Raw genomic sequence first — 16,903 nt, 5'->3', positions numbered from 1 at the left:
GGAGGCCAATGAACGAGTTGAGAGCGCAGAGAATACTGCACGCGGCCACCTTGCTGAAGTAAACCGGATTCTTGGGATCAACAAAGTTCAACAGGAATGCATCCAAGACCAGGGTAATGCCCTACAGCGCCTCCTCCCAGCGGAGTGTAACCAGGCAGAAGAGGATTTGTAATGATTGATACACCCGATCTCGATTACCGCACGGGCCACTTGGACCCTGCATTTCTTAACGACCCATTCCACACTTTCAGTGCTGCCTCCATTAACGTTTGTGGAGGCATGTCCGACAATTTTTTTTCTTCATTATGCGAAATTGGTGTTCAGCAGGGGCTGGACATCATCGGGGTACAAGAGACGAAAGTACCCAAATCTAAAGAACGACACCTTCTACCGCGCCCTCACAAATGCGCCTACATGGGAATCTGGGAACACACCTCTGCAAATCACCACGGCAAGGGTGTTGGTCTCCTGATTACACATGACTGGTTCAAATTTCTTATCTCCTCCTCTCATGATGAAAATGGGAGGGGGGTCATGGCTCTGTTTGGCTTCAAGCGAGGTCTGCAGCTAGCCGTGATCAATTGTTATGTCCCCACACTTTCCTCCGACACACGCGTCGAGCACAACCGCATCATTCTCTGGGTCAAAAACCAGGTCGAGTCCCTTCGAACAAAAGGAGTCAGGGTCATTCTGCTTGGCGATTTTAATGGTGTTGTCAATCCCTCTATCGACCGCTCCTCTACCGATCATACGTCTACGGTTCCGGAGTTATCACTCTTCACATGGCTCACCACACGCAACTTCACGGACTCGTTCCGCCTCCTACATCCGACGACGCCACTCTTCACTTTCCGCGACGTTAGCCGTCTAGACATGGTGTGGGTTTCCAATGACCTCGCTGGATTCCTGCTCGAGGTCAAATCCTCTCACCTAGTGGCCCCTATCCGATCCGACCATGCTTTGGTTGCGGCTACTTTCGACGTCCACACCTTGGTCACCCAACCCACATCATATCCGGTCAGCCCACTGCGTGAAGAGCAAAAAGATCCTGGTCGACGCTGCAAGCGAGGAACAGTGGTCTGATTTTTCAAGCCAAGTGGAAGAGTTTCTTCCCCTCTACGGTCAACTGGAGTCTTATGGACTCGCGGAATATCTCCAAGGTGATCCAGAAACAACATACGCATCGCCTGAGCTCCTCCAGACGCTACCTCTCGATCCGGTGTGGGACCGCTTTCACTCCATCGTGATGTCGGCTGCCTATGCGCACCTTCCCTCTGTCAAGACTGGAGGTGTCCCGCAACCCCGTCGCGATGAAGATCGGCTCCAGGCGAAGACCAGTGACCTTGGATATATCATTCGTTCCGTCCGCAGCGCATTCATCGACCAACATGTCTCTGACGACGCACTCAAGAACCTGACGCGCAGAGAGATACACAAATGGTACGCTGCTAATGGTGCCGAGCTTGGTCTTGGCCCGATCCCCGACGCCAACGATAATCCTGCCAGATGGGAGGCCTGGCTCGAGACTGTGAAGACAACGTGGCGTGCTGCTCGCCTCGCCCACCGTGAGTATCTAAATGCGCACCGACAAATGATCATCAACGACCACATCGACCGTCGAGATATCAACTTCGAGGCGCGCACACGGCAGACGATCCGCAGCATTCTGGAGGTTTCGTCCGGCCGGATTCATTTAGACCACCTCGTTGTGGAGAATGACGATGCTGGCCTCTATGTGACAGATGATCCAACAGAAATCAAGCAAAGGGTTCGTCAGTATTTTTGCGACACATTTCATGCTGAACGCGTCTGCAAGCCATTGGAGGGGCGATGGGTAGATGCTTACCAACCACGGGCCGACATTGATGAGAGTTGGTATGACGCCCTCATGGAAACACCATCCCGTGAAGAGGTAGCTGCTGCTCTACAATCTGCACCTACTAACAAGGCCCCAGGCATATCAGGGCTGTCTGGAGACCTACTGAAGCACCTCGGACCGATTGCTTTCTCGGTTTTTGTCGTCCTTGTGCAGGCCAGCATTGCACAATGCACTTTGCCCACGGTGTGGCTCAAGGGCCTCATCTATTGCATCCCGAAAGGTCCGTCCTGGACTGGCAAGATCAGCGAGGTCCGTCCGATAGCCCTGCTAGAGCACGCGAGGAAGATCCTGTTCACGATCTTGGTCAACCGCCTTACAGCCATATTCGCACGCCACAGCGTTTTACGCGGACCAAACTTCTCGGTCATGAAGGGCACAATGACAAAGGACCCGATACACATTCTCAACTCGGTTATGGAGGACGCCAGAGAATTCAACAAAGAGCTGTGGGTGCTGTTCCAGGATATGCGCCGCTGCTTCGACTCTGTCTCATGTGGTCCCGACGGCATGCTCGAACGTGGAATGCGCCACCTCAAGATCCACCCTAGCTTCATTCAATTCTGCTTGACGATTGCGGCCTCCAAGAAAAACCAGATCCTGACGGCTTTCGGGCTCACGGAGGAGTACAGTCCACAGTGCGGTCTGGATCAGGGCGGGGTAGAATGTCCGTTGTTTTGGCGCATCTCGTACGAAATCTTGCTGAGTGTGGTCATGGATTCCGGGCTTGGGTATCCGGTCATGCGCAAGGCTGCCTTGGCTGAACACCATCATCTCCATTTCCCGCAGCCTGCGCTCCCGGATCCGCAGCTCTTTATTGCCGCATTGGCCTTTGTAGACGATACAACCTGGGCAGCACCTAACCGTGAAAGTATGCAAGAGATCATTGAAATTGCGATGAGTTTCTTCTCCTTGAACTCCATCGAGATCAATCCAAAAAAGACAGAACTATTGGTCGTCAACCCTACCACAGGTGATCACACTGTCCAACTTGGTGACGACATCATCGAGGCACTTCCTCAAGCGACGGCTGCCAGAATGCTTGGTGTCTGGTTCTCCGCTGATGGCAAAGGCACACACACCCGTCAACTCGTGCAGCAGGAGGTCAAGTCCATGTGTCAACTGCTATCCAGGAAAGCTATCACAGACAAGCAGGCAATTTTCATCGTCAACAATGTGCTCATCCCGCGCATTCTATACCGCCTCACGACAACCATTCTCTCAGACCAAGAGCTTACCAAGATTATTGGCCAATATGCAGGTATGGTTCGGCAGAAGGTCGGCTTGCCGAAAGGTACGCCTAACAGCATCCTGTTCCATCGACGCCTCTACGGACTTCGACACCTTGGAGACGTGCAGGAGGAGGAGCAGATCTCTACTGCATTGCTTCGGTTCAACGATCCAGGGCTTGTGGGTCAGGTTATGGAAGCAAGATCCTTGGCGCACCAGGCTGAGTGCCGTTTGCCTGTCCCGCCTTGCCAGCTGCCTGCTGTTGGAGCCCAGTTCACCAAACACAACTTCCTGGGCCATGTGTGCCGTCTCATGTGCAGCCGCCAGATTGTTTTTGGCCAGCCATCAAGCACTCCTGATCCAAATCCCTTGATCGCCCTCCTTCTGCCCCCGAAGGTGTACCGAAAAGTTGCACGTCAACTCAGTATTGACGGTGTGACACGCCTACTCGATGTGGCCACCGCTGATGGTACTGCCCTGGCAAGCTGGGCCGAGCTGAAGCAAAGGCTGTATATCAAAAACAGGCCACGACAATGGTACGATAGTCTACGTCGCCATATCTGCATTCCAGCAACCAATGATGCGCTACGTGCTGGCGATGTCGACAACTACGACAACCGTCCCGACGACGACGGTGTTGTCCACGACCAAGCAGGGGAAGGTGCTGTTGCTAGTGCGCCTCCGACTGCCCAGACTCGGCTCTGTCCCTCTCCTGCTCCCAGTAATGAGTCCGAGGACGAACCGCTAGTTGACCCTCGAGCAAGACGACGTGCCGAAGCCCTGGCTCGTCTCGCTGCTATGGAATCTGTGACACCTACAGTCCATGAATCTTCTGATGCTGATGTTGAGCGACATGTCAGTGATGAGGAGGAAGAGGAGAGGTGCATGTCGGAGGAGAAGAAGGACAAAGGAAAGCAACCTGCGAACGGCACCTCGCGCGAGGACTTTGACCCAACAGAAATATTTTTCTCACAAACAAACACACACACAGTTGCTGCCTTGTCTCTCATCACGTGGCCAACGGGGCCCGCCCAACCTCAGGCGCCCAGTACTGCGGACAATGGGGTACAAGTTGTTCCCAGCCTCGCTGCAATTGCTACCAGCAGAGATGCTGCACTCTCTCGCCTCGCAGACAGGTGTGGATTGAAAATTAAGGGCGCCCATGCTGCATACAATACCGAAAGCGCCGCCATCACCAGCGATTTACAACAAAAGGTCAACAGCGTGCACCGTGCTTCGCGCGCCAATCACAGGCGATACGAGATAGCCAGCCGTACCTCTGTCCGCAGCCTTTCACCACTCTTGGATCTTAACAGCGCGCAGTATCACACCGTCCTGGCTCGCCTACGAGGACGCGCACAGGCTGCCTTAGACTCTGCTGCTCGGCGCAGAAAAGCACTTTTGCAAGACATCAACTCACAACGCGCACGTGCATCGCAAGCGATACATGCCCAGTACGGTACCCAGCAGGCACGGGAGCGCCGACGCCTGCGTAACAGCGAACGTCGACTACAGCGTCAACAACAACGAGAGTTGCGTCTACAGCCTCAACGCCAAACGTATCCATTGCTGCCTGTACACCAGCTGTCTGAGGAGGTGGGCACATTATATCCAGACAGAACCACAATTGGACCAGTCAGCTTATCACACGCTGAGGCAGTTGCTGTGTCACAGCTGCGAGAATCTCCTGTCGACAACACAGCACCGCGAGTCATCTCCTCCGATGGCTCTTTAATTAACACTGGTCAAGAAGACGTAGCCATGGCCTTTGGGGTCGTTGATCGATCGCAGCCCGTGGTCAGGTGTGTGCAGGGCCGCACAGACGGGTACGCTTCTTCAGCAAAAGCAGAACTCATAGGTCTCCTAGCTGCCATCCTATCTGCACCACCAGACCAAAACATTATTGTGGAGCTCGACAACCAAGCGGTCGTGCAACAATACCAGCAGCTTGTGCGTTCCCGTGCGGACACGTTACCTCGTAAGCGGTTCCGTAGTACGTACTCCGGACACTGGGCAGCACTACACAAAATTGTCCATGATCGGCCTGGGTCGGTGGAGGTGAGGTGGATCCGTGGGCACAGCACCAACACTGGCAACAATCTTGCAGACACTGTGGCGACAGCCGCCGTCCGAGTCGAGTCAATGCCCTGGTCAGTTGATTTAAGCGAGCAGCAAGACATCCGTTTTTTTGCACATTGCCACGACCATTTTGTGGAACATGATCTGCGGCAGTTACTCAAGCAGCAGACGACAATCAGGCGTCATCAGGCCTGGACAACCCAACGTCGTGTCAAGAGAGCGATACCAGATCTTGCTGACGTGGAGTGGCGGTCCACCCTTGCCCATGTCCACGACAAGCGTTCTGTGCACACGTTCTTCAGCAGTGCTGCTGATACGTCCCAGAGGACACATCATATTAAGAAGCTGCATGGTATGCTGCCTACCCTGAATACCATGAAGGCTCGCCACCCGAGTCTATATCCTGACCGTGTCTGCTGCGTCTGCGATGTTCAGGACGAAGACAACCACCACCTGTGGACGTGCAGTGCTACTAGAGATGTCCACAAGGAGATCTGGCGCGAAGGGCTACAGCAGATTGATAAGTGGGGACGAGCTGCAACGACCGCATACAACAAGAACAGCAAGAAGCAGCAAGAGCGTGATAGGATCCGCGCTGGAGCCGCCGCTGCTGCACCGAAACCCATTCGATGGGTTTGTCCTAACAACGAGACCCACATCCGAGGTCTATCCTGTATCGCCGGGACCCGATCAATGCTCAAAGGCGACGAGTATCATGACCGCTCTCCGGATCTGACCTGGAGCATCAGCGATTTATGCCGTGGCATCACACCCGTAAGCCTTATCAAGGAGTGGGGCAGTCTATTTACCTCGCCATCGTCGATTGCGCGCCAGGTCATTCACAAGTTCGTCGGCTTTATTGAGGAGAAAGCTACGGAGCTGATCTGGAAACCACGCTGCAAGGCCACCATTGCTCGAGAGCGAGAATGGGGGATCACAGCCAAGATGAAACGAACTCCATACAAGGGACCGAGAGGGGACTGGAGTGATGGGTATGGATACATTAGCGACGATGACCAATGTCCGTGTGGTGCATTACTCGCTGACCATGTAAACGGGAGCTGCCCTGGCCCCGTGCTTGACCCAGACGCAGCGGATCGGACACTGCTGGATTGCCTGCAAGGGAGGAGGCGGTTGACAACTATGGAGGGGATGGGGAAGATACCCTTCTTGTAACAAGGTGTTTTCAGCTTTTAACACACTGATGAGGTGTGGCAATTGTTGCGCAGGCCCTAGGGGCAGGCCCGGGGAATGTGACCTGTCTTTTGGCGACTGTGGATCGGTTCCGCTTTGGTGGTGAGGACAGCGATAGTAGATCTTTGCTAGTTAGTCTGATAGATTCGCAGAGTCAATTGACTCGAGAGACAAGTTGTTATAAAAAAAAAAAAAAAAAAAAAAAAAAAAAAAAGTCGCGTAAACGACTACACGTGGCTGCGCATTTGGTTTACAGATGGGGTGCTTGGGGCGAGGGAAGTTGGACATAATGGAGGGGTTATTCGGTTAAAAACAACTTTATTAACATTGGATCTGGATTAGGAGACGTGTATCGCGCAACAGGTCACGCAGGAGTTAGGTTAGGCTAGCTATGCGACATGGGTTATGAATTTGACGCCTCAAGCCAACATAGTTGGTAGGGGATGCGGCTCTGCCGTGCATGGAAGGCATCTATGGCTTCAAGGCCTTTGCGGACCATGCGTCTTGTGCTCATGGGGATTTATGTTAATAAAAAAAAAAAAAAAAAAAAAAAAAAAATTTACAGATGGGGTGCTGTGGCAAAGGCGATGAGGGCGTAGGAGTGATGCTAGAGGCGAAGGCGAGCGGCAAAGTAAAATAGGAAGGTACGAGAGCGGGTGTGGGAGCAGTGGCAAAGACCAAGGCACCCAAAAATAAAGGAGAGGTGGCAAAACTACATTTTGATTTGCGCAGGTGCGCTACGCGCTCTCGATTCTTTCTCATCATCACCATCCCCGCCCTTGCCTTTGTATCCTCTTCGCCTTTGTATCATCATCGCTCCTGTGCCATTACCGTCGGCCACTCCCTTATCCTCCTGCCATCGCTTCTGTGACGCGGTCAAGATAAAAGGGACGTCAGGATCTGGATCTGGATCAAGGTAAGTCAGGAATCACGAATCAAGATCAAGAGTAAGTTGACAAGACTTACGAGTCGTGGGGACTGGAGTGTTCAGGAGGCAGAGAGAGCAGGTAAGTGTGTTGAAGGATTGTTTATTGGTGTGGTTGGGACTAAGGAACTAATCTTGGAGGGGAACACACTCCAGCTTATATAGAAAAATAAAGATAAAAAGGATGTGTCTAGACTCTTATCAAGTGATGAATACTTAAGCTGACGCTCAAGTATCTGGTTGTTAATAAAGGGATCTAGATGTGTAGAGACAGGCCTCGGCCATAGCAGTGCGCGTAGAAGACGCGTTGTTTAGGGATATGGAATCGTAGAAAACATAAAGGTTAATTCTAGCGAATGAGAAAGGTCGCAAACAGAGAGAGCAAATGTGGGCAAGGTTCGCCTTGTCCACAAAAGCAGTCACTTTTGTTAACAGCTTCACGCTCCTCCGCCATCGCTTCACGCTCCTCCGCCATCGCTTCACGCTCCTCCGCCATCGCTCCCACTGTCACCAACCCTCACGGCCGTCTGTCATCATCACTCGCCGTTGTCACTAGATCCAGGCTCGCTGTTCACCATTTCGTGTCCATCAAAAAGGTAAATAACAATTTCCACTTCTAAATCCCTGTCAGCTCTTTATAGGCTGTTTCCTATTTGACGCTTTTTGCTCAGATGCGACGAGAGAGAGAGAGATGTAAACAATCCTTTTGTCATTTGGCTCGTTGACATCTCTTGCGGGCTTCGCCTAAGGCACCTCTGGGGCAGACGCGGCAACGCAATGCCCGCGCAATCAAGGTTTGTACAGACACACATCTCTCCCTCCCTCCTCCACAGCCAATCATGTTGAAACAAGATCTCACTACGGCGTCTAATTCCTTTTGCCTTGGCCTCATTCACCGATTTGCTCGTCCACGCCCATCCCATTGACATCACCCAGCCTTCATTCAATCGTGCCTCCATCTAGTCCTTTCGTTCCACTCTCACTCAACTTTGCCCCGCGTACCGATCTCTATTTGAGCAAGCGGCCGTTCGCCCACCTTCGAGAAGGTAAGTGGAGGAAGAGTGCAAGAGGGAAACAAGAGTCAGGCTTCGTAGAACTGTCTGGACCTCGTTTCTGGTGCCAGATGTGTGGTGGGCAGGTTTTTATGCTCTCCGGGTTCCTTAAGCTGGATCCGGACCTTGCTTGCGCCTTGTAAACACAAGGAATGCGCCTGTCTGGGCCTCTGGTGGGGAAACGATGGTTTACCTGTCTCTTTAAAAAAAGGGATTAAGAGGTCTTACTCTACAAGAGAGAGGAGAATGCTGCGTCAAACTGGCCGGACTTTCGTTTTTGGTGCCAGATGTGTGGTGGGCAGGTTTTTATGCTCTCCGGGTTCCTTAAGCTGGATCCGGACCTTGCTTGCGCCTTGTAAACACAAGGAATGCGCCTGTCTGGGCCTCTGGTGGGGAAACGATGGTTTACCTGTCTCTTTGAAAAAAGGGACTAAGAGGCTGGCGTCTACAAGGCATGCTGCTCTCTTTACAGCCATACTTTCTCAATTTTGCGCGGTATGAGTATTTTGATACAATTAACCTTGCCTGTGTTTTCGTTATCCACTTGGTAGGACCATGGCGGCTTTGGAGCACAAAAAATGGTGGAAATCGCACTTAATATCACCATTGAGGCGTTCGCGATAAGATTCTCGTACACAAATTCACGCTCCGCGTATACAGCGTTCTTGAATGCCGTCAATGGGTCCGGGCTGAAAGACCGCGCAAAGACTACGATCGGCGAGAGATTCAATGCTTGGAAAGCGAACACATCTGGGGCTAGTATGTTCTGGCTGCAACAGAGACAGTCAATGTATATTAAGAAAGGAAAGTCGGTCGCAACGGCAGGCTTGGTTGACGCAGCAACAAAAGAGCTTCCCAGGGCCATCCAGGCAGGTTATTTATTGATGCAAAAAAAATCGCGCCTTGTTCTCTCGTCCTTGCTAATATGTATGCGTTGCTTGTGCTATTAGAATGAAACGTATGCGGGAGAGGAAGGTGGCGCGTCTAGCTTGTCGACTCCCCAAGAAAAAAAACGGAGCTCTTACTACCAGATCGAATCAATTTCAAACAAGAAAACGAGAGGCGACGATGGAGTAGGCGACGCTGGAGTAGACGACGATGGAGTAGACGACGATGAAACAGGTGTCCAAAACGAAGAAAGCCTCAGGGAGGAAGTTATTCGAGAACTACGCGAGGTGGAGAAGAACACTGAACCTGGATTCTACCCTCTCATTCGCGCACTTTACCATGCGGTAAGCTCGTCTCTTCTCTGTATTCACTGCGGTGTCGAGGTTGTATTGTAACTGATACTTTTGCTCTTTTTGCACACTAATCAATAGGCGCGGGGTGAAAGATTTCAAAAACCAAATCCAAAACCAACTTTGAGCACGCAGCAGTCTTTTTTGTGGGACTTTGTTTATTCGCATCTGGACACATTCAGGACCATGACACCATCAGAACAAAAAGATGTCTTGTAAGCTCCAATTTTGTGATGGAATATACATCGCTTTTATTCACTTCATCTGATTCTCCACTATTTCATGTCAATAGTGTCGCAGTCAGCGGCATTGTCGACCTGGAGCTACATGTGTCATTCCCAGAACGAGATGAACTTGTCCGAAGATGCAAAGCAGGAGTCAACTTTACATATCCAGCTGTTCGCGAGCAGATCAAGGCGTACCAAGGGTTTGTGGACGTGCAAGACGGTGTGGACGAGGCGAGACCAGATGATCTTAGACGCCAACTCAGAACAGACATGGCTCAATTTAAGGAGGGATCAACAGAGATGATGGTTGCCGAGATACTGATGATCCTGTAAGTCATTTCGTTGTTGGTGGCGATCGCCTTTCAAGATATTATTTTCCCCTGGAAACTATACTATTTCATTTGTTATTTCCCTGTTTAGCGTGAAACGGTGCGTGCCGGACAAATTCGGTCGTGCCAAGAGAACAGAGTCATCCACACTCTTTGTTTGGTATGCAGTGTGGGAAGTCCTTTTTGCTTCCACAGCTGTGGAGGTTGAAGTGTAAGTGCCATCGATATTTATTGAACTCTTTTAACAGTCTTGTGTGTTCAATATCTTGTGCTGACGGCAATTTAAAATGTATAGAGGGGAAACAATCCTTAGAGAGGCCCAGAAAGATCAGGTCGCTATTCGTGTTGTTGTAGGCTCAAAGGCCGCGGTTGGTCGAGCTGGCGCGTCTGGCCGCAAGCTTGATTTCAGGTTGATCGCCACCATTAAGACAGGTCAGCGCTTTGAGCCATTTACCTTGAGCAACGACGAGCACAAAGGTCTTGGATCGTCAGATCTGACAGCAGACATTCAAAGGAAGAAAAATATGCGGCTCAATAAGAGCATTGTCATGAACGGAAAAGTGCCGATGAATACTGGCAATGTGTATCAGGACGTTGTAGGTGGGTTGACTTTATATTTGCAATGACTGTTGTCTAGCTGTTCATTCATATATATTTGATTTTTCTTCACTCTGTGCTAGGACTCGAGGGAACCTGGAACATTATGTGTCCTTTCGAAGATGTCATGTTATGTTGCGAAACGGAGGAACCTCGCCTGCGTCTCCCGTCGAATGAGTTCGAGTTGGGCGGTTTTTACTTGAGGACGGTATGGAACGTCTCCTGGCATATAGGGTAAGTAAGCACAAACGATTTCCTTGTTATCCAGTGTTATTTCAAATGCACTTACAGCTTATAACATCGCATGCTGTTAGGAGCATATCCTCTCTTTGGCGAGAAAAGTCCAGGGTCTTGTATCTAACCCACGAAGACCAAGCATCTCTCGTCGCGCCCAAGTTCCCTTGCAGTCACCCAGTACCTCTGTCCACGCCCAAGCTCCCTTACAGTCGGGACTCAGTACCTCTGTCCACGCCCACCTTCCCTTGAACAGTTTGGCGAACACACCAGCAGCATGGACAGGTGCCGGTGGCCTTACTGGCAACTCCACAGGAGTCACAACATTGATTACAGGAGCAGCGGTAGCATGTACTTCTCAATCCTGTTCGACAACAAATGTCTCTACAGCAGAAGAATGGACAGGCGCCTCTTTGCGGCCGATGCCTGGTACCCCTCCTCGAGCTTTGTGCCCGCGGACTCATCCGCCAACATTCTATACACCAACAAAGCCGAAATGAAGAACTGTAAGAAATTACTTTGCCAGCAATCAGGCAAACAACGAGATGGCCTACATGACCTAATCATATCTTTCTCGGACTTTTGATTTTATTTTACCAAGATCCCTCGGAAGCCAGATGTTGATCGTCAACGATTACATAGTAGTTTCCCACAGTATGCACAACTATTGGACTGTCGCAGTTCTTTCCCCTCTCTTTGATTCTTTGACTGCGTAGTATCTTTTCAATAACATGTACAAATCCATCTGCCTCCATCTGCAGCCTGCACTGTTCTTCCAATGTTTGATGGTCGCGCATACAGTAGCGCGTCTATTCGAATGCGTTCAATCGAATTCGAACTGAGGTGGATTCGATTCGATTCGAATAGGTAATATTGAATTCGATTCGAATGATTCGAATAGTTCTAATATTTCGATTAATTCTATTGATGCGATTGATTCGAATAATTCGAATAGATGCGCTAGCATACAGTGCCGTTCAAAGCTGAGCAAATTTTTACTCTGAGAGCTGATACTCACAAACTAGCGATCGGATTACCTTGGAACTTTGTAGGAATGTTCTTTAGCCATTATAGAAGACGTTTATAAAAGATGAAGTCGGTACCAGCAACCGTTGTAAAGTTATAGTCGTCGGCAGAGGCCACCTGATTGTCTCAGTTTTGAACCATACCTGTGGTGTATTCACCACATTATCCTGCTTATATATAGAGCACCCTATTTTCTTTGGATTCATCACCACTCGGTGCTGATCCTTTATGAAGCTCATTGTGCCTCTGAGACTTTCCCTATGTTCCTATCCCCTATACTAGATGCATTTATAGCTATTCTCTAGCATATAAGGCACGATCTGCCACTATTAAAGGGCATATTGTTTTCACAGACTTCTCGTCCCATATACTTTGTGAATTTACCAACAGTCGCTCTAAAAAAAATAAAAAAACCCACATCTACTATTTTTATTTTCACCACAATCCATCATTTCCAAATGCCTTGTAACGTGGTTGACAAAAGTGGTCGTATGGTTTTAAATGGATTTAATGCGGCTTTTTTTACATTATTTGATGCCTGTATTATCTCGATATCCAAAAGATAAAAGCATGAACCTCACTATGCGAACAAGGACCCGCGTCCAATGGACTTTAAAAAAAACACAACTAATGAACTGGTTCATGTATCAGACGTTCACTTACGTTGTCGAGAAGAAGACCCATTTGGGTCAAAATAAAGCCCGTGCCATAGGAAATGTTCTCGAGAAGCAGGTATTCTCATCGTATCTGAGAAAAATCCACAACATGAACCAGTTCATTAGTTGTGTTTTTTTAAAGTCCATTGGACGCGGGTCCTTGTTCGCATAGTGAGGTTCATGCTTTTATCTTTTGGATATCGAGATAATACAGGCCATTTAAAACCATACGACCACTTTTGACAACCACGTTATGAAACCAATGATCCGTCGTGTGCTAGGCGATGAATGCCAACTTTCAGCTGGATTACGACATCCATCTGGGGCTTCTTCCCCTGACGTTGAAACACCGAGTGATCTCGAATGATCTCGAGCACGTACTCGAACTGCTCGGGAGATAACCGTAGAGCACCTTGGAAGAGGGTCCCATTGTCCGTGGTAAGGACTTTGTCCCGGTAGGTTGACGACTTGAAGATTGGTGTCCTTGGATTGAGATATCTGTTGGTTTTTAAAAAAATACTTTGTGATGAACACTTTCAGGAACAGAGGAGTGATTGTAAACGTCCTTTCTGGGACGCGTTGTGGTGTAGTGGCTCTATATCAGGTAAAAGCACTAGCTGTGAATATGTTGCTCAATAAAAGTTTCTTCTGCTTTACGAAGTCTACGTAATAATTATCTTACGGTGTATGGATAAAGCTCCAAGTGGGGGCACTGGTAAGAGATCTTTTAACGGTGAGGAATAATAAAGACAGCAAAACTATTTACGAGAATAATAAAGGCGACAACACGCTCGGGTTAGGGATCTGCAAGGTCAAAGGGATCTGTCACGGATAGCACCATAGCGTGTGGTGCAGAGTGACAATTGAGCTGCGCGCACAATTGCTCATATCGATTTGTGACTGCTTCTACGCGCTCACGCGCTTGCACGCGTACCTCTGCCGCCGTATGCTCCGCCTTGTCTCGATCAACATATGTTCAACGAAGTATCTTTATTGATATGGCCATTGTCCGGCCCGCCTAGAACCATTGTCCGGCCCGCCTAGAACCATTGTACCTGATCCATACCTTTGTGCTATTCCTAGCAAATATACCTCGCGTCCCGTAGTAGCCATCCGAGTACCTTGACCAAGAATCCTAGAAACACATAAATAGAGCCATAGAATCCATAGCATATAACCTCAGTTTGCAATACATTTCTTCCTTACCTTGTCCACTGTCTGCCTTCTCCATAACACATATCCCACTCTTCTAAGTCTGTTCCTGACATTCACCACGGCTGTTGCTGAACGCACTTTGCTCACATTTATTGGTTCTGTTAGTGGACACCCTGCACGTATTCTTATTGATGGTGGAGCTGAGAGAAATGTCATCAGCAAGACTTTCCAGCGCCATCACTCTATCCCACTCGTCCCCTGTTCTCCCATCCCAATTATCCTTCCCGACGGTTCCTCTTCTCTCACTCAATACACTGCCTCCATCTCCCTCGCCCGCGACAACTACGCCGACAACCTTCAACCATTCCTCTATGACCTCCAATCCTACGACCTCATCCTCGGCAAACACTGGCTCACTCAGATCAATCCTTCTATCAACTGGCGCGACAACAGTCTTCACTTTCACCACAAAGGCGTTTCCGTTCGATGGTCCTGCAAAGGGTTTGCACCCTCTTCTGTAACCGCTAAGTCCCGTGGCTTACTGCTGAGCAGTGTTTCTCAAAAATATTCGACTTTTATTCGACTCGTGCTAGGCCAATGTAACTGTCGAATCGAATTTCGAATTTCATTCGAATTTTACATTGGCCTAGCACGAGTCGAATAAAAGTCGAATATTTTTGAGAAACACTAGTGTCTACACAGGTCAAGCAGGATCTATTGAGAGCGTTCTGGCAAACAAGGGAAAGCGATCTTCAGCTCATTTTTCGACAGACGTGCTTGAACAGCATATCTGTAAAATCCTGGTCCGCCATAAGCTACCTTATACTTTTGTCCAGTCGCCTTTGCTAAAGGAGTTACTCGACCTTGCACATACAGCGCCCTCTACAGATGCATTAAACCTGCCATCCAATGACACAATCAGCAAAAGGGTATGCCAACTACAATGAACAATGGCGCAACATATTGAATCAAAAATGTATTTTGCTAATAGCGTAATTGTTTGTTTATTAATAACCATAATGACTTGACCATTCATCAATATAGATTTCGAAACTGCATGAGGAATATGAGGAGCTTCTTCGTGGCAAGCTTGCAACAGTACCTATGGTTGCTTTCACCCTAGACGGCTGGACAAGCCCCTTTCAATCGTCATTTCTTGCAGTCACTGCTCACTGGATCGATGACAATTGGATACAGCAGGATGTCACTCTGGGCTTTGAACACCTAAAAGGTTCACATACAGGCGAGGCATTGATGCAGGCATTCATCAAGGTAGTGGAGCGCTTTGACTTACGGCAAAAGGTCATGTCAATTACCAGTGACAACGGCTCTAATGTCCTTAAGTTCATGACGGACTTTGAGACATATACACGCGAGCACTCTAATGAATGGTAGGCACGTAAAATAATGTTCTAATGATAATATATCTTGCCAGAGTTTGTATTAATATAAAAACGTTCTCATCCATATCTTTTCTTTTTGCTATGGTCTATAGGTGTAATAGCTCTAGGCAGTCGAGGGCAGGGGTAAGGATGGAAAGGGTTGGAATGCGTGCTGTATTAAGATGGCAACTAGCTGGTCTATATATCTATGTCTACGGTCCGGTTCCGGCCCGGCCGGTTGTCTATAGCCGAGGCCCCAGTCCTTTCGGAGTCGGGGCTATAAGCGGGGTTATCCTGTTACACCTTCCCATTAAAAAAAATAATTTTACAGTCTATGCTGTTTCTTGTACTGCCGTAAAAGTCGCGCACAGTTGGTCATATTGCTCTCTGGTTCCCATGTGGAGTCCTCCCTTGCATATCCTTGCCACTTGACCAGGTACTCCACGCGATTGTTGTTGTTTCGATGCTCCATGATCGTCTCAGCCTCGTATTCTTCCTCGCCATCAATGATCTCTGGTGCTGGCCTCGCATGTGCACGTCGGCCGAATGTCACCGGTGAAGGTAAGTAGGGTCGAAAGCGGTCAACGTGGAATATATCGTGTATCTTCATGGCCGGGGGTAGCTCAATGCGGAAAGAGACCGGTGAGTGCTGTTCCAGGATGGTATAAGGTCCGATGAAGCGTGCCTGCAACTTCTTGGTGGGGCGATTCCTGTCAGCAGCAACAGTGATGTCTTCTGTACTCAGCAGCACCTGGTCTCCAACTTTGAAATCGTGATCACGGCGACGAGAATCCGCATTCTTGGTCTGCCGTTCCTGAGCATCTGCGATGGCCTCTTGCGCGAGGACTAATGCTGTGCTCTGTGCCTCTACGAATTCCATGACACTGGGATTGGGACTGGGCTGAGGTTGTAGCAGAGACGACGGTACGCGTGGGTGAAATCCCAGGTTCAAAAAAAATGGGGACTGGCCAGTGGTGGCATTGCTGGAGTTGTTGTAGGCGAACTCAGCGGCGGATAGGAGTAGATCCCAGTTTGTCTGTCGCTGGTCCACGAAGGCGCGTAAAATGGACTCCAGTGTCTGGTTGGCACGCTCGGTCTGTCCATCGGTCTGAGGGTGGAAGGCGGTCGACATGGCCAGCTTGACGTCCATGAGGCGGTGCAGCTCCTTCCAAAAACGACTGGTGAACTTAGTGTCGCGATCAGAGACGATCGAGGTCGGCATGCCGTGCAAGCGAAAGACGTTGTCAAAGAACTGTCGAGCTACGTCGGATGCTGTGTCGGTGGTGTGGGCTGGGACGAAGTGGACCTGCTTTGACAGTTTGTCGACGAAGACCGTGATGGAGTCATAGCCGCGAGGAGTCTTGGGTAGCTTGACAATAAAATCCATCGTCACCGTCTCCCATCGCTGAGTAGGGATCTCGAGGGGCTGGAGTAGACCGGCAGGTCGCTGGTGGCTGGGCTTGTTCCGTTGGCAACTCTCACAGGTTTGCACGTACTGCCGGGTGTCACGTGCGATGTGAGGCCAGTACACAGTGCGACGGAGTGCATCGTATGTCTTGTCGAAACCAAGGTGGCCGGCGATGGCGGAGTCGTGGGCATCGTGAAGAAGAGAGAGACGAATGTCAGATTTCTGGGGGATGCAGACAAGGTTGTCTCCTCTGCGATCAACACAAAGAAGACCATCAATCAAGCGGTAACGCGGT

General features: G+C 49.6%; 3 protein-coding genes across 3 annotated transcripts; all 3 read left to right on the top strand.

The window, feature by feature from the left end:
- Positions 1–583: 583 nt before the first annotated feature.
- BC939DRAFT_448093 (uncharacterized protein) lies at positions 584–2,030 on the top strand. The gene is given in 4 exon segments (XM_051555176.1): positions 584–1,017; positions 1,037–1,735; positions 1,839–1,904; positions 1,917–2,030. The coding sequence occupies 4 exon segments, from the start codon at positions 874–876 to the stop codon at positions 1,983–1,985; spliced, it is 978 nt and encodes a 325-aa protein (XP_051413402.1). The 5' UTR covers positions 584–873; the 3' UTR covers positions 1,986–2,030.
- A 6,687-nt stretch (positions 2,031–8,717) lies between these two features.
- Positions 8,718–10,286, top strand: BC939DRAFT_123215 (uncharacterized protein). Its single transcript, XM_051550010.1, has 4 exons — positions 8,718–9,225; positions 9,307–9,588; positions 9,676–9,809; positions 9,937–10,286. Exons 1-4 carry the CDS (start codon positions 8,935–8,937, stop codon positions 9,944–9,946), a joined length of 717 nt encoding a protein of 238 aa, XP_051413401.1. The 5' UTR covers positions 8,718–8,934; the 3' UTR covers positions 9,947–10,286.
- BC939DRAFT_123118 (uncharacterized protein) lies at positions 9,800–11,160 on the top strand. The gene is made up of 5 exons (XM_051550009.1): positions 9,800–10,052; positions 10,289–10,361; positions 10,446–10,582; positions 10,831–10,985; positions 11,062–11,160. The coding sequence occupies exons 1-4, from the start codon at positions 9,959–9,961 to the stop codon at positions 10,983–10,985; spliced, it is 459 nt and encodes a 152-aa protein (XP_051413400.1). The 5' UTR covers positions 9,800–9,958; the 3' UTR covers positions 11,062–11,160.
- The last annotated feature ends 5,743 nt before the right edge of the window (positions 11,161–16,903 follow it).

This window comes from Gamsiella multidivaricata (assembly GCF_025024155.1).
Source record: "Gamsiella multidivaricata strain RSA 2152 chromosome Unknown BC939scaffold_24, whole genome shotgun sequence".
NCBI lineage: Eukaryota > Fungi > Mortierellomycota > Mortierellomycetes > Mortierellales > Mortierellaceae > Gamsiella > Gamsiella multidivaricata.
Note: the sequence above shows the minus strand (reverse complement) of the source record. Positions and strands in the feature narration are given on the sequence as shown.

What these genes read in the sequence shown, in the direction of transcription:
- BC939DRAFT_123118 (XM_051550009.1), top strand. Translation starts at nt 9,959, where the DNA reads ATGCAAAGCAGGAGTCAACTTTACATATCCAGCTGTTCGCGAGCAGAT. An exon ending in TGCAAGACGGTGTGGACGAG is followed by an intron (nt 10,053 to 10,288) that starts GCGAGACCAGAT and finishes CCAAGAGAACAG; the next exon opens with AGTCATCCACACTCTTTGTT. An exon ending in ACAGCTGTGGAGGTTGAAGT is followed by an intron (nt 10,362 to 10,445) that starts GTAAGTGCCATC and finishes TAAAATGTATAG; the next exon opens with AGGGGAAACAATCCTTAGAG.
- BC939DRAFT_448093 (XM_051555176.1), top strand. Translation starts at nt 874, where the DNA reads ATGGTGTGGGTTTCCAATGACCTCGCTGGATTCCTGCTCGAGGTCAAA. An exon ending in ATGACGATGCTGGCCTCTAT is followed by an intron (nt 1,736 to 1,838) that starts GTGACAGATGAT and finishes GGCGATGGGTAG; the next exon opens with ATGCTTACCAACCACGGGCC.
- BC939DRAFT_123215 (XM_051550010.1), top strand. Translation starts at nt 8,935, where the DNA reads ATGGTGGAAATCGCACTTAATATCACCATTGAGGCGTTCGCGATAAGA. An exon ending in AGCTTCCCAGGGCCATCCAG is followed by an intron (nt 9,226 to 9,306) that starts GCAGGTTATTTA and finishes TTGTGCTATTAG; the next exon opens with AATGAAACGTATGCGGGAGA. An exon ending in TTCGCGCACTTTACCATGCG is followed by an intron (nt 9,589 to 9,675) that starts GTAAGCTCGTCT and finishes ACTAATCAATAG; the next exon opens with GCGCGGGGTGAAAGATTTCA.